Source organism: Procambarus clarkii, chromosome 82, assembly GCF_040958095.1.
Source record: "Procambarus clarkii isolate CNS0578487 chromosome 82, FALCON_Pclarkii_2.0, whole genome shotgun sequence".
NCBI classification, from domain to species: Eukaryota; Metazoa; Arthropoda; class Malacostraca; order Decapoda; family Cambaridae; genus Procambarus; species Procambarus clarkii.
This window is the reverse complement of record NC_091231.1, coordinates 1,981,368-2,009,224: the sequence shown is the minus strand read 5'-3', so window position 1 is coordinate 2,009,224 and position 27,857 is coordinate 1,981,368. Positions and strand designations below refer to the sequence as shown.

At 41.4% G+C, this 27,857-nt stretch overlaps 1 protein-coding gene across 4 annotated transcripts in view; it reads right to left on the bottom strand.

The window, feature by feature from the left end:
• LOC123764293 (propionyl-CoA carboxylase alpha chain, mitochondrial) overlaps positions 1-27,857 on the bottom strand; it is a 57,480-nt gene that overhangs the window by 12,847 nt on the left and 16,776 nt on the right. For 3 of the 4 annotated variants that reach the window (XM_069315790.1, XM_069315789.1, XM_069315791.1), the window contains exons 2-11: positions 20,455-20,649; positions 17,589-17,699; positions 15,683-15,851; positions 12,429-12,667; positions 9,294-9,388; positions 7,656-7,806; positions 4,599-4,668; positions 2,916-3,064; positions 1,975-2,119; positions 320-456 (exon numbers count right to left, since the gene is read on the bottom strand). In XM_069315790.1, the coding sequence (XP_069171891.1) occupies positions 320-456; positions 1,975-2,119; positions 2,916-3,064; positions 4,599-4,668; positions 7,656-7,806; positions 9,294-9,388; positions 12,429-12,667; positions 15,683-15,851; positions 17,589-17,699; positions 20,455-20,649 (1,461 nt within the window). Of the gene's footprint in view, positions 1-319; positions 457-1,974; positions 2,120-2,915; positions 3,065-4,598; positions 4,669-7,655; positions 7,807-9,293; positions 9,389-12,428; positions 12,668-15,682; positions 15,852-17,588; positions 17,700-20,454; positions 20,650-22,520; positions 22,645-27,857 lie in introns of those variants that run through there. The other variant, XM_045751879.2, reaches the window with a different exon arrangement.

The window sequence follows — 27,857 nt, the reverse complement described above, 5'->3', positions numbered from 1 at the left end:
AGAAATGAAGAATAAATTTTGTTTCTACAAAGTGTTAGGGACTGGAAAGCTAGTGAAAAGGTACATAAAAACAAGGCAACAAATTCATTAGAGAAAAGGGGATTGAAGGACAAAGGGAAAGGGAATGTGTTCCTTAATATACTGTATTACAATATCTGGAAATTCTAGATGAAATTCTAGAAAACATGCATGTTTTTATGACATTTCAAAAATTCTTTTGCCAGAGAGCAACCAAGTTTTCAAAATGTCGTACCATCCACAAGGAAATAAGCATTTGTAACAACCCTGAGTATTTACATATCACAAAGCTACAACCTACCTGCTCCCTCGGAGTTAGCTGCCTTCCCTTAAAACCTTCAGGATAGACTTGGGGCAAATAGTTCGTTGAAATATCTCCTGATATAAAATGATCTTCTGTCAATATATCTCGCAGAAGAGGGATGTTATGTGTTACACCTGGGGAAAGAAATTATTATTTATACATGAAAGTTGGACACAATTTCCAGCTATATTTCAGTTCATTACATTCCTGAAATATAGTCCACAACCAAAAAATAATTAGATCAGATCAGCGGTGCAGCTGCTTATATTTTGGGCAAGAGAATTGCTATACAGGATGTGAAACTTGCATTCCTAGATGTGATGTTTTGTGTTGCCACATCAGGCCACCAGGGCAGCGCACCCAGTTGTGGTACACCATCGCAGTGCTATGGTTTTGTGTCATTCACTCATTGCAAATGGCTGACAGGCAAATGAAAGTTGAAAATTACTTTTCTGCAATTTCTTGGGTGATTATATTTGCATGTTCCATTTGTTCTTATTGCCCATATTTACATTCATCCCATGCATAATATTGGCAAGTTCCACGTTTGTGGTTTGTTGGATTATTTTGGTTGTTCTGTAATACACTCTGTGTTGGCTCTTTGCTGAAAGATTAAAGTTGAGATCTTACCGATTCCTGTTGTTGCTCGGTCACTTCCTTAATTACCGTATTTGCCGGAGTATAAGATGTGATTTTTTATTTTTAAATATAAAAAAAGTGCCCTGCATATAATGCGGCCATATTACGGATGCGAGACAGAAAGCCGTAGGCTAGGGAGCCGGACGAGTATACTTGGAAAATTCGCTAGGCACAAAAATCGTTGCTAATAATAATAAAATATTGAAAACAAGCCAAATTATTACGGTAAATTATGTTACTAATAATAACTCTGCTTGCTTTTAATATTTTATCACTGTCTGTTATCACAAACTTAGAAAAAATTACTTACAATATGTACCTGAGGCAAACCATTGATCATACAACAGACCAATGAACACAGAAGACAAGTTAAACTTGATTCTTGTATGGTAAGAAAACCAAGCCAAGCACCTTCAACCAGTGAGGCATCACAGGCAAGCCAAGCACCTTCAACCAGTGAGGAGTCACAGGCAAGCCAAGCACCTTCAACCAGTGAGGAGTCACAGGCAAGCCAAGCGCTTTCAACCAGTGAGGCCTCACAGGCAACCCAGGTGCCTTCAACCAGTGAGGCTTCAGCAGCTGGCAGTCAAAACTAACTTTGCTTAATGAACTGTACAGTAATTTTAAGTGTTAATTTTAGTGTTGTGTTAATATAGGTTATGTAAATTGTCAAGAATTCTTAACTTCAAGATGTGTGGCATCAATCAAGAAGACAAACAACAACAACAACAAGGAAAGGTGATGTTTCTAGTTGAATATTTAATAACTATATGTGGCAAGGCAATTCAAATTATGTTGTTTGTAGTATAAAAATAGTTGGAAATGGTCACTTTTGGACTCAGAGGTGAAAAAGTACTCTTATCCGGAAAACGTGATTACACGGCTGGAGATCCTTCCCATATAGTCCGGATAATCGAGTGGAGACAGTAATTTTTGTTAAATTATCATTATCAATCAATAAATCTCTTAGGTAATTAAAAAGAGTAAAGGTGTAAAAACAAATTAACCCATACCTCTAATAACATAAGCATCTAAAGCATTTATGCTGTTTTCAATTGCTTCTTCTCTATTATTCCCATAACATACCAGTTTGCAAATCATAGGATCATAGTATATACTAATTTCACTTCCTTCTTCAACGCCACTATCACATCGCACCTGAAAAAAAGTTAACGAACATTAACATTGTGAACACAATGGCACATCCATGCATGTCAGAACATTGTATAAAGTTATTCAAGATAAGTGGGAAAAACATATGGATAGTTTCAAGGCTTTAGTCTTTTATGTAAATTACACCAGAATAAAAACCAGCATTGAATATAATGAAACACCAGTTTCTGGGTGAGTCCCGGAGGCTCCCCGGATCTCTCCAGGCTGAATGGATATGTATAACTTTCTAGCATCAATGTGCTTGGAGGTCTTGCCTACCGGGGATCACGAGCCAGAACCTGGGCCCCTCCCTCAGAGAGGCACGAGGAGCAATGGCCTATAGAACCCCCCCCCCCCCCCTGTGGTTGGGAGCATTCTATATCTGCCATCAACCGGACCGGTACAGGCACCCAGAAAACCCTATTCTGGCGAAACTTGTGCTACCGAAAGCCGAACGAGTGGACAGAACTCCCCAAACGAAAATAAGCAAACTGGCATGATATCATTATGTTGCCGCGCCGCTGTCTGAGCGACCCCCCCTTCCCCAGGAGGGGAAAGGGGGAGCCCCAGACCCTTGTGCCGGCGACCCAATCTGCAGTTCTTAGGCTTGATGTCAAAAAACGCGAAAAACAACACCGAAAAACATCAAAAATTTATTTCGTGTGCACAAGGGGAGGGGGGTGCCGTATTTGGAAGGCGAGCAGCATAGTGGTTAAATGAACCCACCACAAGTTCTATAATGTTTTACTAATACTGAACTACTGTTTATAAAAAAAAATTGTAAAACCTTCAAGATGCTTACTTTCGGCAAATGAAGAGGCTCTTGGTATTTTGAGAGACGACCAATAGAAGGCAAGCCGAAGCTTTTAAAAGGATCCTCAGCATACACTCGACTCTCGATAGCCCAGCCACGTATCAGGATATCTTTTTGTGAGATTCGCAGAGGATGTCCTGAAAGTCATAATACCATTAAATGTGTATTTACTCAAAATATATGATATATATAAATTAATTCTGCAGGAGACAATTTCCAGTTTACTGACACTAAGACTTTTGGAGAAAGTGAAAGTTGAAATTAACTCTGATTCAATCAACTGCCAACAAAATAGAAAAGTAAATTATGAAATCGACTTATAGGGTTCTCTAACAAGAAAAAAGGTGCAAAGTATACAGGAAAAGGGAGGGTGGAAGGGTGTGAGGGGTGGTGAGGAGGAAGGTGGAAGTGGGTGGAGGAGGAGGTAATACAGCTGGCGCTGTATTTGCTTGGTTATACTCCCTAAGCGTTAGGTCGTCAGACATCATTATTCACAGATCCTTAACATGTTGCTTTCCGACCATAGTCAGATTTGATTTTGTTCTGTACCCAGTATTTTGTTTAAGGTCTTCAGTTTTACCATACCTAGGAACCTGGAATTTAGCACTGTTCAACATCATGTTATTTATTACTGCCCAGTCAAAATCTTTATAAACATCTGCTTGTAGTTTTTCAATGTATTTAGCAGAGGTTATTTTCATGCTGATTTTTGTGTCAGTTGCAAAGGATGATATGAAGCTGTGACTTATATTTCTGTCTATCTGATATGAGAATAAGGAAAAGCAGTGGTGCAAGGACTGTACCCTGAGGTACAGAGCTTTTAACTGTGCTTAAGACTCGATTTTATTTGGTTGACTATTACTCTTTGTGTTCTGTTTGACAGGAAATTGAGTATCCATCATCCTTTTACCTGTTATTCCCAGTGACCTCATTTTGTATGCATTCACTTCATGGTCACAGTATTGAACAGACATTACACACATTCTAGTGTTGCCTCATTCTGACACACTATTATACATTTCCAATTTTCCACATAGCAACTTTCCTACAATTTCAACTTTTATGTGTGTAGTATTGCACTTCACTGTTCACTATGGTCCAAATATATTAACTATACATATGTAAACATATGTAGACATGTGCCTCATGGCACTAGCTCCCACGTGGACCAGTGTGGTGTTTATTTTCTATTTAACACAACGTTCTAATGTTAATCGCTTTATTCTATTTTCCTACGAGATGCTATACACCTGGTGATGTCTGTGATCAGTGGATTAGACGGATGGAGTGGAAGAAGAGTAGACGGAGGGTGGAAGCGGGAAGGTTGAAGTTCGGTTAAGAGGAAGGGTGGAAGAAAGGTACAATGAGGGTTTAAGAGGGGATGAGAGAAGGAGGATTTAAGAGGGGATGAGAGAAGGAGGGTTGAAGAGTGGATGAGAGAAGGAGGGTTGAAGAGTGGATGAGAGACGGAAGGTGGATGAGGGGTAGAGGAGGAAGGGGTAGAGAGGGGGGGTAGAGGGAGGGGAGAAAGACTAGTAATTTGAGGTGTGAAAGTGGAGTAGTGGGAGGGATGGAAAAGGAATAGAGGGAGGGGTAGATGAGGAGTAGAGGGAGGATGGAAGAGGAAGAAAGGAAGGATGGATGATGAGAGACCGTATTTAGTCAGTGTACCTTTAGCTATTCGTATCATCTGATGAACAAGATCCACACCAGTTATGCATTCAGTAATGGGGTGTTCCACCTGAAAGAATATTATTATTAAATAAAAACAGGATTTCTCCCCTAATCAATTCTCACTCACTATTTTAACGAGGCAAAAATGCTTGATTGAAAATAAAGTATTTAAGATGAATTTAACCCTTGGAGGGCACAAATCATATACATATAATTTGGTCTAATTTGTGCCTGGAGGGTGCATATCATAAATATATGATTCAGAGATTTAAAATATTTAAAATAGTCTGGTACAGACAGCTCTCATGTATGCTTCCTAAGGGCCTTAAGTAACCATCCACCATCATGAAAAAGAATCCTGAGTCCCTCACTTTCCTTCTAAGGCCTTAATAAAAAAAAATGAGGACCATTTATGATAACATCACCATCCACTGTCTGAATGTTTAGGGCAGCCATACAGGAGACACTTTTAACAACAGCAAATGAGTGATTACCATGTGTATATTTCAAACCTTCACGGGGGAAAGAGTTTTTCTGACAGACAGACAGACAGACAGACAGACAGACATATATGACAGTGTCAGACCACGGAGGAAAATTGAAACAGGAATTTCCTTAAGTACTTTCGTATATTAATACATCTTCAGAAGGAGTGGTTTTACAGGTCAAGTTCTGGACATAAATAGGCAGGAGAGAATGGCGGAGTGAGGTGAGGTACAATACGTGGACACTGCAGAGGGCCTATTGGCCCATCCGATGCAGCAACCACACACAGGCCCAACACATGGATAATTATAGCATAAAACAACAGCAATATTTATAAATATTTACAATGAATTAGTGAGACAAATGTGTTCCAATGATCCTACTTAAATCGCCCTTTAATTGATTAAAAATGGATCTAAGTTATATAAACCACTGCTAATGTTCAAATTACTTTCTTTTGTGATCTGTATCACAGATTTCTGTTATAGGTGAATCTGCTTTGATACAGATCACAAAAGAAAGTAATCTTTTGTAACTCTATCATCATTACCTAGCCTCGAAACCTTATATTTGTCAGCATTAAACTGTATCTGCCAATCTTTTGACCATTTCAAAACCCCTATTTAGATTGTCTTGAAGTGATAGTCAGTCTTTTTCTGTGAGTCTTTTGCCTGACAAATGATTACCTCGACCACAAGGCTTCGTGCTCAATATGACCTTTGATAGGTCACTTTATATACTGAAATGGTTTTAAAAATGTATAAAAAATTGTACCTGTAGCGTACAGAACCCTGTGGGACTCCGATGGTGACAACCTGCCAGTCTGAGGTCTCACCCCCTCACAGTAACTCTCTGCTTCCTGTTAAGTACTCCCTTATCCATTGGAGCACCCTAGCACTTACTCCAACTTGTTTCTCCAGCTTATGCAACGATCTCTTATGGGGTACTGTGTCAAAAAGAAAATGCAGTCTGCCCATCCTTCTCTTTCTTGCTTAATGCTGTATGTATGTATGTATGTATGTATGTATGTATGTATGTATGTATGTATGTATGTATGTATGTATGTATGTATGTATGTATGTATGTATGCATGCATGCATGCATTTATCATGCATGCATGTATGTATATGTAGCTTCCAACAATGAGCCCTCTCAGAAACCAATTGAAGAGTCAACTTTACAATGACATTTTGCCTGTACAAGCCAAAATTGTTTATGATAAAGCCCTTACAGGCAAAGTCTTCTTTATTAAAGTCTAGTCTCCACTTGCTGTGTCTACATAACTGTCAGCACTCTGCTCTTACATCAAATAAATATGTAACAATGTGCTTGAACCTGAATGTCTAATATGACCTCCATACAATACCAAATTTCACACATACAACAACAAAAATAAATGCAGTAAAAAAATTATGCGTACGTGTACAGTACAGTGGTACCTCGGAATGCGATTGTCCCTGTATGCGAGGTTTTCGGAAGGCGAGGTGTATTTACTCCAAAAATTTGTCTCAGAAGGCGAGGGTTACTTCGGGAGGCGAGTTTGGACGCGAGTTTGTTGATACGCGTACAGCCGACCTAGCGCGTTCGTCGCCCCTCCGCCCCTCAGTTTATTATTGTCTCGCGCTCAGTGACTACCCCCACATCAATTCTTCTCGCGGATTTTCAGTGTTTTGTTGGATTTTTGGTGATTTGTCTATACAATTTGTTATTATATATCTCACCATGGGTCCCAAGAAAGCCAGTGGTAAGGATAAAGGCCAGAAAGCTCATGTGAGGATGACAATAGAGGAGAAACAAGAGATCATTCGGAAGCATGAGAACGGTACACGTGTTGTTGAACTTTGTAGGCAGTACAACAAAGCCACATCAACAATATGCACTATACTTAAGAAGAAAAATAAGATTATGGGTGCTAAAGTGGCAAAAGGAGTAAGAACATTAACGGCACAAAGACCACAAATACTTGAAGAAGTGGAAAAGTTGTTATTAATTTGGATACACGACAAGGAGTTGAGGGGTGATAGTGTTTCGGAGGCCATTATTTGTGAGAAAGCCAGGGTGTTGCACGAAGACCTTCTAAAGAATACCCCTGCAACGAGTGATGCAGATAAGAAAGAGTTTAAGGCAAGCAGGGGCTGGTTTGAAAAATTTAGAAAGAGAAGTGGTATCCATAGTGTTACAAGGCATGGGGTTATGTGATGTGATTATGGAAGGGGACTCCCCTTCCAAACAGTAACTCCTCTCCTCCTCCCCCCTCCTCACCATCTTCCATACGCCTACAGCACTCGACAGCAAGGTAAGTAATAACTGGAACACAGTTTTGTAGGTTTATTTAGATGAATTAGGTAAATTAGGTATAAAAATTTAGTTTGATGTGGGGTTTTTGGGGTAGTCAAGAACGGATTAATTCATTTCCCTTTATTTCTTATGGGGAAATTAACTTCGGAATGCGAGTTTTCGGAAGGCGAGGCGTCTCCAGGAACGGATTAAACTCTTATTCTGAGGTATGCCTGTATAAGAAACCACGAATTCATAATCCAGAAATCATAGAAAAAGAATAACACTCACCTGAAGTCGAGTGTTCATTTCTAAGAAATAAAAGTTCTTCTTAGAGTCTACAAGGAACTCTACAGTGCCAGCTGAAGAATATCCAATTTGTTTGGCAAGAGCTACTGCTTGCTCACCCATGGCTTTCCGCGTACCTTCATCCAAGAACACGCTGAAGGATTAAAACAATAGGAGCTAAATTATTCTTTACATAAAAGATCTTTTCAGTACAAAACTTGACACTTAGCGTGTTGGCTTTTGTGCAGGCCTTATGCTCAATTAAAGTATACTCTCCCAACCATGCAGATAATAATAATGGGACAAAAACCCTAACCCATATATTTAGTGAAAATGATGACAGGCTTATACACTCCCATAGGCTCAGTGGTACACTGGTACCACTGAGCCTATGGTGTCATACTAGACTGCTGAGACCCATGCTACCCTACTGGGAGTTAGAACCAAATTGTGGTTCTCTCGTGAAGCAACCTGGTTGATGGGGTTCTGGGAGTTCTTTTACTATCCAAGCCCAGCCCGAGGCCAGGCTTGACTTGTGAGAGTTTGGTCCACCAGGCTGTTGCTTGGAGCGGCCCGCAGGCCCACATACCCACCACAGCCCAGTTGGTCCGGAACTTCTTTTTGAAAACAGTCTAGTTTTCTCTTGAAGAGAAAACGGTTGTTCCGGCAATATTTCTTGTAGTCGCTGAGAGGACGTTGAACAGCCACGGACTTTTGATGTTTATACAGTGTTCTCTGATTGTGCCTATGGCACCTCTGCTCTTCACTGGTTCTATTCTGCATTTTCTTCCATATCGTTCACTCCAGTACGTTGTTATTTTACTGTGTAGATTAGGGACCTGGCCTTCCAGTATTTTCCATATGTATATTATTTGGCATCTCTCGTCTCCTTTCTGGCAAGTACATTTGGAGAGCTTTGAGATGATCCCAATAATTTAGGTTCTTTATCGCATCTATGCGTGCTGTATATGTTCTCTGTATTCCCTCTATTTCAGCAATCTCTCCTGCTCTGAAGGGGAAAGTGAGTACTGAGCAGTACTCGAGACGGGTCAACACAAGTGACTTGAAGAGTACAACCATTGTGATGGGATACGTGGATTTGAAAGTTCTCATAATCCATACTATCATTTAAGCAAGCAAGAGCAAGAGAAGTCTGGTCATCAGAGATCAACCCAAACTCGAGGAAACTAACCAGAAAAGCAGACAAAACAAAACAAACAACTGTTTAAAAGAAAATTAAATGAGAAAAACAAACCCATGACAGGTTACTAGAGATAAACAGCCCTAGCCCTAATTTACCCAGCAGCCACCAGATGAGAGTGCAGGTCACCCAAAATCACAGCCTACCACATATCTACATATCTAGCTCAATTGCTTAATACTGCATGGTCATTAGCCATTTCATGGCATAGAAACTCAGTGTTGAATGTAAGGAGAACAACTGACGGCACTTAGATAAAGAACTTCGTAACTGATGGCAGGCACTTAGTAGTTTGGCACCATATCAGCATTGTAGCTATAGAGAGCAACAAGGGGCTCCCCAGAAAAACTGTAATAAATACCAATTAACCAATATATATTACTCAGCTCTGCTTAATTTTGAAAAAAACTGTAGAGCAAAGCAAAGCAAGAGGCTCTCACCTTGGTGCCTCTTCAATCACCTTTTGGTTGCGCCGCTGAATTGAGCACTCTCGTTCATTTAAGTAAATGGCATTTCCGTGCTTGTCACCTAAAACCTGGGAAGAAATATCAAGGCAATGTAGTAAGTTCATGACAGGTGAGCAAGCTTTAGCAAGAAAATATGATACAAAATATATACTTTACAGTAATAGATATAAAGGTGAAGGAAAGGAGCATTGTAAAAAGAAACATACTGACGCTACAGTTTCTGTGCAACGTAACACTTAACCCTTGGACAGAAGCTATAGAAAAATGGTCATTCCTGCCCGAGTGCAAAAACCAGCGTTGAATGAAACGCCATTTTCTGGATGAGCCTGAGGCACCCCAGAGGCTCCCCGGAGCTTACCGGGCTGATATGTATGTGTTAGACCGTGGCATCAGTCGACTGGAGTTCTTGCCTACCAGGTACCACAAGTCAGAACCTGGGCCCCCTCAGAGAGGAGCAATGGCCTATGGAAACACCATGTTTTTGGAAGCCCTCCATGTCTGTCATCGACCAGGGTCTGGCATCCAGAAAGGTAGGTGTAGCTGCACATGAACAAACTGCACATGATAAAATTTTGCTACCAAACAGAGAGGCAGAACTTCCTTCAATCCCAAAGATACAAGCAAATGTCACATCTTGAAGTCACACCGCTCATCCATGCATACCTCTCCTCACCAAAAGAGGGGAAGGGGGAGCCTCCAGTTCAGGTGCTAAACATCAAGACAATGAGAAAAACCGCCGACTGGAGGGAGGGAGGGAGGGTTGCCAGGAGACTTCGAAGCTCACCCAGAAAATGGAGTTTCCTTACATTCAATGCTGGTTTTCTGTGGGGAACCCCTTTGGCTCCCTGGAGCTACATAACCAGAGATAAGTGAAAAGAGGGACTTACCCAGGAAGCAGCCGCACTGCATCAATCAACTCGACCACGAGCTGTGAACACGTCTCGCAAGACGCCGGGTCGTTGGTGTCACTGACCCAACAGGCAGCATGACAGAGGCAAAACAGGTGACCGTCGCCCTGAAACAACGAACAACCTTCAAACTCGCACAAGGTGAGATGGGACTGGGAAGACACACCCATGGATTTGCTAAGCCCCAATGGGGTTTTCCAGGGCCCGTAGGGGGTTCAGCCTACGGGAAGCCCAGGCAGTGGTGCTGCAAAGCCGGTTGAGCCCAAATGAGAATGTCAACAAGAGGGAATAGGGCTTTAACTCAACCTCCTGAGAGGTGTACAAGCATGGGGGACCTAAAGGAGGGTCACCAAAATACCTTAAGTGGACTAATAGTCAAACTAGGCAGACCTCCTCCAAGCAAAAACAAAATGTAAACAAAAACTCTGCAAAATCACAACCACTACAGGAGGAACAGGGAACACAGCTGCCATGTTGGTAGGTGTGCTACACAGCACCTTGCCCCCCCCCCCTCCCAAATCAGCAACAACAACACTTCCTACCCAAGGCCAAACAAAGGCCACTAAACCCCAGTTGGCCCCAAAGGCGGGGCAACTGCCAAGCAGTAAGAACCTCTACGGAAGTGAAGCCCAAAAGCTCCAGGGAATTGAATCTTAGAACCCAAGGGTAGTATTCTAAGGGCACTTAGGGAAGGCAGCCCTAAGCGCATACAGCCCCAGTACACTAATTTCTCCTGGCCACCGCACAACAGATAGCAGGATACACCATAAAGGCACATATACTGCCAAGAAACCGAGACCAGAATCAACGACCACCCCAGAGTGCATCAGCCTATGAACTGGAGGTGTGAGTAACCGGCACGGTTGGGGGAGGGCTGCACGGACAAATGTCACAGCGGCCATGTATGACGTTTGCTTGTTTCTTTAGATTTGGGGGAGTTCTGCCTCTCTGTTCGGTCTTCGGTTGCAATTTTCTTACCATGTGGGGTCTGTTTTGTTATGCCTACCTTTCTGGGTGCCTAACCCTGGTTGATGGCAGACATGGACTGTCCCCAAATACATGGGAGGATTCCATAGGCCATTGCTCCCTTTGCCTCTCTGAGGGGCCAGGTTCTGACTCGTGGTCTCTGGTAGGCTGAACTCCAATTGACTGATGCCCCAGACTAATATAGTGTATATCAGTCCGATAGCTCCAGGGAGCCGAAGAGGTTCCCCAACAGAAATATACATGCATCATGAAGCAAATACCAAAATAGGGAACAAATATATAAGCAAATGTTCCCTGCCAGACAAAAAATATGTCCAGGATGGCCAACACTTTGAAAAACCAGAACTCAATGAGCGTTGTGGTGGGAATGAAGAGTGTAATAGTGACATGATCTGTTGCACCAGGTAAAATGACTGATAATCAAGGCTAGAGGATTTAGGAGGAAAGGCCAAAGTGCCTTAGTGGTATGCAGGTGGAATTAATGAGTGACCTGCTTCACGACTAGGTGGCTACTTTGTTTCGGGGTCTCAACTCATTTTCAAGGCTTTGTTTACTTAGTGGATTATCTGTTTTGGCTCAACACACTTTCTGGTAGAATTTTCTTGGTTAGAGTTATCTAATATTCCCTGCTCCTTGTGCCTCTGGTTTGTGCTAAGTTTTGGCTTCTGGTCCCCAATAGGTTTACAACACCTCACAAGGGCCTGCTATGGATTAACCACTGTACAAATGAGAGTTGTGCTTTTTTTAATTAAGCTATATTTTTTGTTTTTATCACTCTGTATGTTTTGAAATGAAAATGGTTGAGTTTGTAAACATTTTGACATTAACTTTACCTGAACATTTATAAAAACAACAAAAATATATCCTTGACAACAGCACTATGAAGTTTTTGCCGAAACCAGGTGCGCAGTGCAGTGCTTAAACTGAGTGGAACTTTCCAGGTAGCAAGCACCAAGGAGCCACTGAAGGAGCACATTTCTAAAAAACTCAATCAAAATACCATTCGCATCCCCTCCTACTCATGCCAACAATGCAACTCACCCATCCATCCATCCAGCTATATTTACAACAAATATTTGCCAGTCTTACATAACCTACCTGGAGAACAACAAAATATACTGAACTTTTATATTATAATTTCAAATCTGACATTTCCAATTCCATACACTATTACTTTCTTGAGCAAGGACAAATAATGATAATACAATCTTACTTGAATTTCAATATGTCTGGGGTTGTCTACAAATTTTTCAACAAGAATTCTATCGTCTCCAAAGCTTGATGCAGCCTCCTGTGTTGAGAGTTTGAAGCCTTCTCTAGCCTCTTCATCATTCCAGGCGATTCTCATCCCTTTGCCTCCCCCTCCAGCCGAGGCCTTAATCATAACCGGATATCCAACGTCCCGGCTAATTCTAACACAATCTTCGGCATCCTTAACTATCCCATCATATCCTTAAGAACAAAAATAAAATAATACATTAGCACACAGTAACTACATAAATAGGAATAAAAGTGATTCAGTTTTATACAAAAATGCTTTCTTGAAACCCTGTCCCAAAATGGACCATATTGTTGTATTAAAAATCTTGTGGGGCAAATTGCATGCATTTGACCAAGAATTTTATAATATAAAAATGAAAATATAAATACATTAAAAAATTTAGGTTAATTGACAAATTTCCCACAATTTTTTTTATAATTGTTATGTTTATTAGCATAATATAATATAACCTATTCTGAACTAAAAATTCTTCAAAGCATTTTCTGGAAGAGCCACACTCAGTCACTCCCCACAAGGCCTCAGAGGACCCATGAGCACCTACCAAGGACCAGGATCAGAATTTAAGAACATAAGAATGAAGGTAACTGCAGAGGGCCTATTGACCCATACGAGGCCGCTCCTATTTATATCCACCCAATCTCATTCACATATATCTCTAACCTACGCTTGAAACAATCAAGGGATCCTACTTCTAGTATGTTATGCAGTAATTGGTTCTACAATTCAACATACCTGTTACCGAACCAGTAATTACCCAGGTCTTTCCTAAATCTAAACTTATCCAATTTATAACCATTATTTCATGTTCTATTTTGTGCTGATACTTTTAATACCCTATTAATATCCCCTTTGTTATGTCCATTCATCCACTTGTACATCTCTTATCATGTCACCTCTAATTCTTAAAGTCTAATAATTAAATTAATTAAAGTCTCTAACCTCTCTTCATAGCCCTTGCCTTTTAGTTCTGGAAGCCACTTAGTGGCATGTCTTTCCACCTGTCCCAGTTTGTTGATGTGCTTCTTATCTTTGTGAAATTGTTCACAAAGGTCATGAACAATTTCTTTAGTATTTCACCATGAATTTAAAACCCATTCTGAAATTGGAAATTGTAGCATAGGCTCCTCGCACACTGTTCTTTATGTAGTCCTCGGGTGATAATTTTCTACCTTGAACCACCCTAGCTCTCTTTCTTAATCAGATTTTTTTAAAGCTTTTTTCCACATAATTTGTAGATTGTGTGTGGTTTATTTTCTCATATTCCACACTCCATAACATTGCATTTATTCACATATACTGGTCCCACTTGGCATCAGTGGATCCCACTTGGTCCCCATGGTCCCACTTGGCATCAGTGGATCCCACTTGGTCCCCATGGTCCCACTTGGCATCAGTGGATCCCACTTGGTCCCCATGGTCCCACTTGGCATCAGTGGATCCCACTTGGTCCCCATGGTCCCACTTGGCATCAGTGGATCCCACTTGGTCCCCATGGTCCCACTTGGCATCAGGGACCAAGAGATCCCTGATGCCAAGTGGTGCTCCATATATTTATTTTGGCTAGGTCTTCTTAAAGGGCATGACAAGTGTCATGGGAATGAACCGATACAGGCCATCTGCCAGAACGTTGGACACCCCCTGAATGTGAACAACCAGGAGAGCCAAATCTCAAGAACTCAGCAGACGAGTCACCCGAAACGACCAGCCCCAAAGAGCCAAGGTCCACATCGAATCCCAACGGTTCAGGCAATGAACCACCAGGGAGCAGTTCGAATGGAGCCGGATCGTCGATCCGTGAGCGACCCAAACCTCCCGAATCGACATCCTCACCGCTGCGAACTCTCGCACTGTGATATGGGCACGATGGAAGGACGGACCCCACCGCCCCTGGCCGGCCACTGGTCGCAAAGCCCCAGCCAAGAGACAACACATCCGAGAACACATCGAGCAAGGGCTCGGGTAGGTGCCAAAGCACCGAACCCAGAAAAACCTGAAGAGGAAGCTGGCAATGCAGCAGCTGACGTAAGGCACCCAGAGGCCAAAACCAGCGATCGTGAGAGAGACGGAAGGGACGTCCCTATAGGAACTAGAACAGCCGCCAAAGCCAAAGGCGACCCGATGGGTAGACCAACATTGCAAAGTTCAGACTCCGACACAAACCCCTCGAGCAACCGCCTTGTGACCCGGGAGCCCTCCAAAAACAGGCAAAGGTTTGGGACTGCAACCGCAGCAGAGCCTCCAGAGGGAGAGACAAGGAGGCAGTCCGAGAGTCCCACACAAGTCCCAGCCAAGACCAAACCTGAGAGGGACCCAGATGGGACTTCCTCCAGTTCACCAGGAACCCGAACCGGAATATGCAGCGGTTGTATGGTAGTAACCTATCTATAGAAGCACATCAACAAACTGGAAAAGGTGCAAAGACATGCCACTAAGTGGCTCCCAGAACTAAAGGACAAGAACTACGAGGAGAGGTTAGAGGCATTAAATATGCCAAAACTAGAAGACAGAAGGAAAAGAGGTAATATGATCACTACGTACAAGATACAAAATAGTAACAGGAATTGATAAAATTGATAGGGAAGATTTCCTGAGACCTGGAACTTCAAGAACAAGAGGTCAAAGATTTAAACTAACTAAACACAGATGCCGAAGAAATATAAGAAAATTAACTTTCGCAAACAGAGTGGTAGAAGGTTGGAACAAATTAAGTGAGAAGGTGGTGGAGGCCAAGACCGTAAGAAGTTACAAAGCGTGATATGACAAAGAGTGCTGGGAAGACGGGACACCACGAGCATAACTCTCATCCTGTAAGTTCACTTAGGTAATTAGATATGGTACCCCTGAATTCAAGCACCACCAAGTGTACTAACTCCAGGCCTACATGTACATAAGTGCAAGGAACAGCCACCAAGGCAAAAGAAAACCCAAGAAAAACACTGGGACCAGAGAGACTGTGGTAGACCCAGCAAACATCATTCAGACTTTCAAACAAAACATATCTTTCTACTTCCTTTCACATAGTATTCTACAGTTCATGAATTACCCTTACGTCATAGCTCGTTTTATATCCACAACTCTAATACTGTACGCATCTAGAAGTCTGACAATACAGGGTACTTAAATATATTTAATATTAAAACTAATTTACTAATACTGCTGGTTTAACCTTATGACAAATACAATACCTGGAATAGTATTGACACCTGCTTCCATTGCAAGTCTCTTTGATTCTAGTTTGTCACCCATCCCTGTAATAGCATTGGCATTTGGACCGATGAAGAGAACGCCTAAATCCTCTAACTTTTGAACAAACTCTGCATTTTCACTAAGAAAGCCATATCCTGGATGGACTGCCTACAGAGACAAGAGAAATGTGTATGATAATCAGAATACCTGTACATTATAGGTTAAATATAATATTTAGCAAGAATAGATAAAACCAGCATTGAATGTAATGAAACACCATTTTCTGGGTGAGCCCCAGAGGCTCCCTGGAGCTATCGGGCTAATATTCGAATCATTAGACTCGGGCATTCTATGGAGTTCAGCCTACCGGGGTCCACGAGACAGAACCTGGCCCTTCAAAGAGACACAGGGAGCAATGGCCCTGGAACCCCCCTCCCCTGTGGTTGGGGGTTTTCTTTATCTGCCATCGACTGGGGTTAAGCACCCAGAAAGGTAAGCATAACAAAACAGACCCCACATGGTAAGAAAATTGCAACTGGAAACAGAACAGAAGAGGCAGAACTCCCTCCAATCCCAAGGAAACAAGCAAACAAGAAAACGTCACCTTGTAATCACACCACTCGTCTGCACAGCCCTCCCCTCCCCAAGAGGGAAAGGGGGGAGCCCCAAACCCCCCAGCGCCGGCTACCTAGCACTCCAGCTCGGAAGCTAAGCATCAAAACAAACCCCAGCTGACCCCAAGGGCAGGCAATCACCGTGCAGTAAAAGATCCCTACGGATGTAGTTCCCGAATGACTTGTGGAAGTTAACCCCAAGCCGCAAGGGCAGTACTTACAGGGCACCTAGGGAAGAAGGCCCTAGGCACATGCAGCCCCAGTACTTCTTGAATTACTCCTGGCTCGCGCACACACCACAACACAGCAGAACACCACCACAAGGCACAGCACTGCTCAGAAACAGGAGCCAGAGTCAAATGACTGCCACTCAACACATTAGCCTCAGAACTGGGGTTGGATAGCCACTGCGGGGGGTCTGGGGCTCCCACTGCCCCCTCCCAGGAAGGGGAAAGCTGCACAGACAGGCGGCACGGCGGCAGGTGTGACGTCATGCTTCTTTGCTTGTTTTTAGGAAGGGAAGTTCTGCTCAGCAGTTCGGTTTTCGGTAGCAATGTTTCACCAGTTGGGGTCTGTTTTAAGATGCCTACCTTTCTGGGTGCCTAACCCAGTAGATGGCAGACATAGAATGTTTCCAACCACATGGGGGTGTCTATAGGCCATTGTTCCTCGTGCCTCTCTGAAGGGGCCTAGGTTCTGGCTCATGGTCCTCGTAAGGCTAGAACTCTAATCGAATTGACTGATGCCACAGTCTAATACATACATATCAGCCTGGTATAGCTCCAGGGAGCCAGAGGGGCTCTCCACAGAAAAATTTTCTGAAAAGTAAATATCAATACAAATTATATATTTCATACTGCACATAACAATACTGAACCAGCCCATCCCACTGAAATGCAAGATCTTATAATAACTACCTGTATTTGGTCAAAAGAACCAATATGAAGTGATGAATCCCTAAAAAATTGACTCTTAATTATTAAATTCGGCCAAATGGGAAACTTTTGTAGTGACTATAAATAGAGAACTTAATTTAACCCTTCCTAGCACTCCTAGGCCTAATACACAAATCCACTCTTAGGCTTAATAAGTACATGTATGTGCTATACTTGGCCTAGGAATAATTACATTGGGTATTTAGCTTTATTTTTCCAGACTATCAAATTAAAACTACAAAAAATATAATATATTTGCTAGTCACATGTCATCCAGATAATCAGGTCACCATTCACATTAACCAACCACTTTGAATAATATCCATAGTGTGCAATGTGAAGATAAATAAACAAACCTGAGCTCCAGTAAGCTTGACTGCTTCCAGGATACGATCCATGCGTAGATAAGAGTCTCGAGCCTGAGCTGTGCCCACACACACTGCTTCATCTGCCAGCTTCACGTGTGGCTGTAATGCACAATGATCAATTAGAAGTTGAACTCTAAATTCAATGAACAATGCTATCATTACTACTGAACAGACAGCTTTGTGAATACACAAATCAGCAGCATGACTCAAAACATGAACACATACTTTATACTAACTTAAAAACTAGAAATTATATTTCCCACTGTCAGGAATAAGAAACCTGTACTGTAGATAAAATTGATAAGGAAGATTTCCTGAGACCTGGAACTTCAAGAACAAGAGGTCATAGATTTAAACTAACTAAACACAGATGCCGAAGAAATACTGTATAAGAAAATTAACTTCGCAAACAGAGTGGTAGAAGGTTGGAACAAATTAAGTGAGAAGTTGGCATGTTGAAGTACCCCTAAGCCAACTAATAACGTTCCTCAGGATGCAACCACAATAGTTGCCTAACTCCCAGATATCTATTTTACTGCTAGGTGAACAGAGGCATCAGGTCAAAAAAAGAATTTGCCCAACAATTTCTGTCCTGTCTGGGGATCAACCTGGATCCCTCAGTTGTGAGCTTATGATGCAGACCATTGTGCTACATCTCAAATATAAACCAATATCTTGTGGAACAAGAATGCAACTCTTCATGAATGGACTTTTCTATCCAATCTTTCAGATAAAATATTCTTATTGGAATAAAATACAGTTGGTAGGGAAAAGTCATCAGTCCGAGCTACTTAGTTTCTATGATAAGAGCCACAGAGATTTTACAGGATTTTATGGTTGGATTCACTGCATTTATCTGGACACAAAAAAAAATTAACAAGCATAATAGGTCATTCTGGAAACTGAAACATACTGGAGGAGTGACAGGGAGGTTTCTTGAGGTTATCTTGAGGTTATCTTGAGATGATTTCGGGGCTTTTTTAGTGTCCCCGCGGCCCGGTCCTCGACCAGGCCTCCAACCCCAGGAAGCAGCCCGTGACAGCTGACTAACACCCAGGTACCTATTTTACTGCTAGGTAACAGGGGCATAGGGTGAAAGAAACTTTGCCCATTGTTTCTCGCCGGCGCCCGGGATCGAACCCGGGACCACAGGATCACAAGTCCAGCGTGCTGTCCACTCGGCCAACCGGCGTGACATGAATGAAAAATTTTCTGATAGAAGAATGAGGGCAGTAATAAGAGGCAATCCTTCGGACTGGAGAAATATCACAAGTTAACTGAGCCCTGTGGTAGTTCTTTACCACAGGGTTCAGTTCTTTCAACAGTTTAATGTTCACTGTATATATAAACAATCTACCAGAAAGAATATTGAATTATATGAACATGTTTGTTAATGAAGCTAAGATACTAGGGAAGATAATCTTAGATCATTGTCATGCCCTTCAAGACCTGAATAAAGTAAGTGTATGGGAACAACACTTGATAAATGGAATTTAATGTGAATAAATGCCACATTACAGAACAGGGGGTGACCAAACTTGCTTACTGTAAGAGCCACCAAGTGAGAAAGCTCAGAATGTTAGAGTTGTGGCTTCCTTACTGAACAATGTCAACAGTGTTTGCTGGCTATTTATTGATGATTTTAACTCATTAAACTTATTTTTCCTTAAGTTTGATTTAGGTGGGTAATCATATGAAAAGTTTTTGTGATTAGTTTCTAGTGGCATTTCAAGTTACTGGCTTTGTAATGATTGTGTGGCACTTGGCAGATATGGCACAAAGGTTTACCTCCTTTAACCATGAATGCAAACTCTTCTTCTCACCTAGGGTAAAAATTTATATTTTCATATTTTTGTTTCTTACAATTTTTTTAAGAGATTTTCCTTCACAAAGTTTTCAGACACTTTAAATAAGATTTATATATAAAGTGTACCAGCTAGGTCTGCACAGTTCAACGTCTGCACTTGTACTAAACTCCCTTCAGTAGATATAAGAACTCTTCATATAGCCGTGTGTTTCTTGCTCTGGATTCGAGTCATAATTTCTAGAACTTCAAATTCTCTAGAATTTTTCATGAGCCACATATTAAAGGTCGAAGAGACGCATGCAGCTTGCGAGCTGCGATATGGCCACCCATTATAGAATGTGGAATAGGAGAAAAAAGACCACATACATAACCTACGAATTACTGTATGTGGAAAAGCTTAAAAAAATTCTGATAAGAGAGATCTAGGGGTGGTTCTAAATAGAAAACTGTCACCTGAGGACCCCACAAAGAACATTGTGTAAGGGGGGCCTATGCTAATCTTTCCAATTTCATAATTGCTTTTAAATACATGGATGGCAAGATACTAAATAAACTGTTCATGACCTTTGTGAGACCAAAGCTGAAAAATACAGCAGTTGTATGGTGGCCATATCATATGAAGCACAATATAATGACTGGTATATAAAGTATAGCTTTTGTGGTTGTTAATGTAAATGTTTCTCCTAGTTAAAATACCAGTTTGTTTTATTTGTGTTAATTTTTATATTTCATTTGTGTTTCAGAGTACAGTATGTAATAGTAAACGAGTATGCTTCTGTGTGTCTATGACACACTGCGCATGTACAAAACTGACTATTGTACTGGCGGGAATTCCAAATGCAAGAGTTCAAGATTGTTTTCAACATTTAACACTGCTGTTTCTATGTCTCTCTGCTGACTTATACCCTTCACAAGGGGCTCACTTGAACTCCATGGACTGATGGCACCAAACTAATATAGCACATGTTAGTTTGATAGCTTCAGGAAGCCGACGGGGCTCCCCCACAGAATAATTGTATTGTGAGAATAAATAGAAACCAAACTTACAGCATTAGAGTCAACATCGGAATGAATAGACACGGTTTTGATTCCCATTTTCTTGGAAGTCTTAATTACTCGGCAAGCAATCTCTCCTCGATTAGCTATCAGAATTTTGTCAAATGTGACTTCATTTGGATCAATGGGGTCTGTAGTGTACATGGAGCAGAGTCTTGTGCTGGATAAGTATAGGCTTTTCTTTCCCTGAAAAATATAATAAAATTAAGAACATTTCAGTACTGTATCACAAGACCTAATTAGGCTAAATACATGTATGCTTAGTGTAAAAACTAAATCTTAATCCAAATCCTATAGGGTTTTTTTTTGGCATTCTAGTGAATTTATATTTAATTCTATAGTATGGTGACCAAAACTGAACTGAATCTAAATGGGACCTAACAAGAGCAAGATATAGCTGAAGGCACAGATTTAGTCTGAATCTGGGGATATCAAAGATAAATTTATTTCTGGTGTGATGCTCATGGGTTCTATTACAACTATCAAGGAAATGTTTCAGATCAAGATTACCATTTAGGAACAAGGTTTTGTATATGTAGATTGCACATGAGAATGTGTGGAGTTAGTGTATGTTTAGCATGTTAAGGGACTTATACAGAGGGGCTGTGTGTTGTCTAAAGACAGAGTTAGTAATAGTTCTGATAGTAGATTTTTGCAGAGTGATGATAGGCTTCACGTAATTTGCAATGGTTGAACCCCATGCACAGATACCCAATGTAAGATAGGGATAGATTAGTGCATAGTATAATAAGAGGAGAGCAGAGTGGGGAACATAACATCTGATTTTAGAGATTATACCAACCATTTTTAAGACTTTTTTGGCTATGTGTTGTATGTGGGTGCTGAAGTTCAGTCTCTTGTCTATATATAGGCCAAGAAACTTCCCCTCATTTTTATTGGTAATTTTAACATTATCTATCTGAAGTTGAATCCGATTTGATGATTTCCTACCAAATAAAATCTAGGTCTTTTCTATGTTTAGTGTAAGTTTATTGGTTGGCATCCAAGAGTGGACTTTTTTATTCACTGTTGACAATATTATTTAGTGTGTTGGGGGTCAGAATAAATGACAGTAGTATCGTCTGCAAATACTATAGGTTTAAGAATGTTAGAAACATTTGGCAAATCTTTGATGTATATAAGAAATAGGAGAGGTCCCAAGATGCTGCACTGTGGCACCCCTACTGTCAATGGTAGAGTGGGGGAGGTTATGCTACTGACAACTACATATTGGTGTCTGTCACTGAGATAGGAATGAATATAGTACAGAGCAAGGCCTTGGATACTATAGTGGTGAAGCTTAAGAAAGATCAGGTCAGTGAAGAGGCTAATTGGGAGTTCATTTTTGTCAAGTGCAGTGTAGATTATATCAAGCAGACTAATAATGGCATCATTGGTACTCTTTTGGGAACAGAAGTCAAACTGGCAAGGACGTAGTAAGTTGAGTTTTACAAAGTAGGAGTAGAGCTGCTTGAAAATAATTTTTTCAAATATTTTTGAAAGTACAGTATAGGTAAATTTGATATTGATCTGTAACTAGATTAAACCGCATCTGCCAATCTTTTGACCATTTCAAAACCCTATTTAGATCGTCTTGAAAAGATGAGAGAGTATTATTCCCCGTTTATCTCCCTCCCGATTTTCGTAAATCGGGTGGGAGTAAATCTCAATAAACTCGTGTGCTATTACCGAGTTATGCATGGTGTGGGTATTTGATGGCGATGAATGCCACGATCGTTTCTGATGCAACATCTTCCATACAATGCTAACGTAAGTAGCATTGTATGGAAGTAGCTCAACGATTCTTCGCGGCAGGGGATCGTATTCCAGGGACCTGCCCAAAACGCTACGCGTACTAGTGGCTGTACAAGAATGTAACAACTCTTGTATATATCTCAAGAAAAAAAGTACAGCATACACTTTCAACCGGACGCCGGTTCACTTAGCATACAGGTTTTGCAAGAGAACTAAATTATATATATATATATCAGTCACTTTTGTGAAGTATACTTATTGCGTAATGTACAGGACTCTAATGATGTTAACATATTACATACATTTCTGCGATAGGCCTGAAGAAAGCCAGTGAGTGAGCGAGAAGCTGCCGGGAACAGCGCTGAAACAGCCATGTTTACAATGATCAGCTGGACGAAACAAGGCCCAGGGAGCCTTCTTCTAAGGCCTACTCAACCCAATATTGAACAATAATAAATGTACATGAAATAATTATAATAATTGTAAATTAATCGTGTTCAGGGGCTTTGTAAGAAATATACTGACTTGCAAACGTGTGTATTAAACGCTTATATATATAGTATATGAATTGTAGTTTTACACATAGAGTGACTATGTATAAAGTCACTATGACTATGTATATTTACAAGATTGTTGTCATTACCACTAGTACTAGTCACTAGAGAATCGTTTTTAGACTCGAAAAGTCGAAGGTTGTCCGCCCTCATCATATTAGCTGTCTCTCTTTTATAACTTGCTTAGCTAAATGAATTGTGGGGTTCAGTCCCTGAGCCCATTATGTGCCTCTGTAACCCTTTCCACTACCCCCCACAAGATGGGTATGAGGTGCATAATAAATGAACTAAACTAACTAAACTCTCATATATAACTAACTAAACTAAACTCTCATATATAACTAACTAAACTAAACTCTCTTATATAATCCATACCAAAGCAATCCTTGATTTACTTTGAACTACATAAAAAATTGGCGGCTTTTTAAGAGAGTAACTTAAGTCAAGAGAAGTTCCCGCTGGCACTGAATTATTTTAAGTTATGGCTGAAACGCTTTGCGTATTAATGACCTTATTAAATATACTGTACATACTTTCTAACAATTATTAAACCAACATATATATATTATTCTTTATTATATTTTTGAAATATAAGTATATTTTCGGGAAGAATGTATGCGCAGAACACGTGACCGAGGGGGTATAAATATTAGGATACTTATTATTACTAACATCTTTATTGATGTTATCGTTCATTATTTTAACAGAAACCTGGCTAAGTAAAGACTATACCCAACTTTTCAACTTAGCTGGTTATAAAGCCATTCACAACTGTAGGCCTAACAAAAAAGGTGGTGGCACAGCTATATATTACCAAGATACCTTCATCTGCAACAGTGTCATTAGTGATAGAGATGACTACTGTGAATATACTTTTGCTCAATTTTCAATTAAATCCCTTAAATCCTCCTTGACTATTGAAGTCATCTATAGATTTCCCAATACTAACATAGCTGCATTCTCAGACAACTTATGGAATCTTATCCTAAACAACAACATCAACAAAAATCTCGCAGTTCTGGGAGGCGACTTATTCAATTATTCAATATTGACCTAGGGCAACAATATTGACCTGGGGCAACAATATTGACCTAGGGCAACAATATTGACCTGGGGCAACAATATTGACCTAGGGCAACAATATTGACCTGGGGCAACAATATTGACCTAGGGCAACAATATTGACCTGGGGCAACAATATTGACCTAGGGCAACAATATTGACCTAGGGCAACAATATTGACCTAGGGCAACAATATTGATCTGGGGCAACAATATTGACCTAGGGCAACAATATTGACCTGGGGCAACAATATTGACCTAGGGCAACAATATTGACCTGGGGCAACAATATTGACCTAGGGCAACAATATTGACCTGGGGCAACAATATTGACCTAGGGCAACAATATTGACCTAGGGCAACAATATTGACCTAGGGCAACAATATTGATCTGGGGCAACAATATTGACCTAGGGCAACAATATTGACCTAGGGCAACAATATTGACCTAGGGCAACAATATTGACCTAGGGCAACAATATTGACCTAGGGCAACAATATTGATCTGGGGCAACAATATTGACCTAGGGCAACAATATTGACCTGGGGCAACAATATTGACCTGGGGCAACAATATTGACCTGGGGCAACAAAATAGCCCTCAAGCCGACTATTTCCTTAACAGCATGAATTCCTGTATGCTAATCCCCACAATCACCTAGCCCACCCGATTCACTCAAACATCCGCTACTACCCTGCTGGATCATTTATGGACCAACATAACAGCTCCCCTTACATCAAGTATAATCACTGACAGAACAACTGACCACTATCCTACCTTCCTAGTAGCGAACATGGCCATAACACCTCCAGCTAACAAGAAAATGACCTTTAGGTTACACAGTGAAGCAGCAATAGGCAATCTCACAAATGTCCTCCACAATATAAACTGAGAATCTGAATTTAATAATACACAGGATATAAATTCGTTAACTGGCCTCTTCCTTTCCAAAATTCTAAGCCTTTACAATACTTATTGTCCTCTCACCAGTAAGTAACTGGCAAAAGGTTAAATAATTCCTGGCTCACTAATGGCATACTCAAAGCAATCGACAAGAAACATGAATATGAAAAAAAACTTAGGATTGGCCTAGTTGCAAAGGAAGTAGTTAAGAGGTACTAGTCAGTGCTTACCAGTATAATAAGAAGAACAAAGCGTTCCTATTACGAGAATAGATTCAAAGAAGCCAAAGGTAACATGAAAAGCACATGGAGAGTCATCTCTAACATCCTAAGAGCTAAACAACATTCACATGGCCCGATAAAAATCTCCAAGGATGGTTATACACCTGCAACAGATCTTGAAACAGCAAATGAATTTAATAGATTCTTTTCATCGATTGGTGCTAACCTTGCCCGAAAAATCCCACAGACTTAGACACATGTTACCACATATCTTTCACACAGCTACTCAAACTCTCTTCTTTCTCCGGTCAGCCCGACAGATGTTGTGTCCATCATTCACTCACTAAAAACCAAAGCGGGGAACATTAGTGAAATACCATCGATGGTATACAAGAGTGCCTCCCATGCCCTTGCACCACCCATAGCTCTGCTGTTCAATAAATCCCTAGAGTGTCAAACCTTCCCTGATATCCTTAAAAAAGCAAGAGTAACGCCAGTTCATAAAGGAGGTAACACGGCAGACATAAATAATTGCAGACCCATATCAAATCTACCTATATTATAAAAAATATTTGAAAAAAATTTATTTACAAACAGCTCTACTCATATCTCGTAAAATTCAATATACTAAGTCCCTGTCTGTTTGGCTTCCGCTCCCAAAAGAGTACCAATGATGCAATTGTTAGTCTGCTTGACTTAATCTACTCAGCCCTTGACAAAAGTGAGCTTCCGATTGACTCTTCATTGACCTGAGAAAGGCTTTTGATACTGTTAACCATAATTACTTCTTACTTAAACTCCACCTTTATGGAATCCGAGGCCTTGCCCTGAACTATATCCGATCCTATCTTAGTGACAGACACCAATGTGTAGCCACCAATGATATAACCTCTTCTACTCTACCACTAACCGTAGGGGTGCCACAGAGCAGCATCCTAGGGCCTCTCCCATTTCTTATATACATCAATGATCTGCCTAATGTCTCTAACATGCTTAAAACTATATTGGTTGCTGATTATACTACCCCTATTCTACTCAAACCCCAACCCACTCATATTAAATAATGTAAATAATGAACTAAAAAAGTTCACTTATGGATGTCAACCAACAAACTCACACTAAACATAGGAAAGACCTGCTACATCTTATTTGGAAGCAAATCAACAAATGCAATTCAGCTTTAGATAGACAATGTTAACATCAAAGTTTCTTGGCCTATATTTAGACAAGAGACTCCACTTAATTTAGTTCATTTATTATGCACCCTATACCCATCTTGTGGGCGGTAGCGGAAAGGGTTACAGAGGTACATTTATTTATTTATTTATTTCATAATGGGCTCAGAGACTGAACCCCACAATTCATTTAGCTAAGCAAGTTACAATCTTGATGAGCTAGTTACAAAATTCGATATAAGTCGTCACATCATCAATGGGTTCGAGACTGACGACAATTACAGTTTCTAAAATAAGCCACTGACGTGTGTGTGGAGAGCTAGTGTCATAATTGATATGCCAAACGCCGTCAAGCAAGGTGTGCGTGACCCAGCTGTGGATTGTGGGATCCTAGCAACAAAACATAAACTCCGGCCAGGTATTGATCAAGGCTTCGTGACTGCAGCTCTGCCTTAATATACGACGTTGGTGTTAATGTGAGCGTTTATAGACCCGTAGATTATATTATCCCTGAGCCAATGTGTCGTGAAATACAGGTGGTGGCGTCACTGGCGGGCGATGGTGGGGAAGATGTGGGGACAGGGGAGGGGGTAATGGTGGGGAGGACGAGGGGACGGGGGAATTTGGGATGGTGGGAGCTATGAAACAGGGGAATGGAGAATGGTGGGGAGGACAAGAGGACAGAGAAGTAGGGGATGGTGGGGAGCACGGGGGGATGGGGGAGGGGAGAATGGTAGGGAGGACAAGGGGATGGGGGAGTGGGAGATGGTTAGCAAGACGAGGGGACGCTGGAGTGAGGGATGGTGGGGAGGACAAAGGGATGAGGGAGGGGGGAAATAGTGGGGAGGACGAGGGGACGGGGAAGGGAGGTAATGCTGGGGAGGACTGGGAGACAAGGGAAGGTTACTGTGACGCATCAACCCACATGCATTTCTGAGCCACAGCAACGCGTGGCCGGGTACAGCAACGCGTGGCCGGGTACAGCAACGCGTGACCGGGTACAGCAAGTTTCAAATAAATTCAACGAGGCATACTCCGTATAAACAAAAACCTTTCGGAAAATTAAGATATTAAGAAACATAAATAAAATAATCAGTTTGCAAAACCATCAATTATTTCTACCAGAAGTACCTAATATTAACTAGGAATATAATTTTCGTGTTCAGGGAGAATTGCTTCTCTTTACTGAAGGAAGAAGAAATACCTTTACTGAAGGTATTTACACCCGCGATATATTCTTCCGGCTCATGTGATTACTAGGCTTGACTCCTAGTATTGTGTCCAAGATGGACACAACATATACGGAACCACGGCAGTAAACAACCATTCACTCGTCTGCTGGAGAATATATTGCTCTTCCCATAGGTCAGTGTGGTGGTGGGGGTGGGGCTGAGGTGGGTGTGGGGGTGGGGCTGAGGTGGGTGTGGGGGTGGGGCTGGGGTGGGGCTGAGGTGGGTGTGGGGGTGGGGCTGAGGTGGGGGTGGGGGTGGGGCTGGGGTGGGGCTGAGGTGGGTGTGGGGGTGGGGCTGAGGGGGGGGGGGGCTCAAGTTTGTGTCAGTAACCTGTCAGTGACTACATGGGGGCTTCCGCAACTGACCTTCCGTACTAGGTAGGAGTTCCTCCCTACCTTCCCTTCCCTCATGTGCGTTTCCAGCTTCCACCTGTATCCTCTTGCTCTACTTTCTATTACTTTAAAGAGGCTCTCCTTGTCCCCGGTGTCTGGT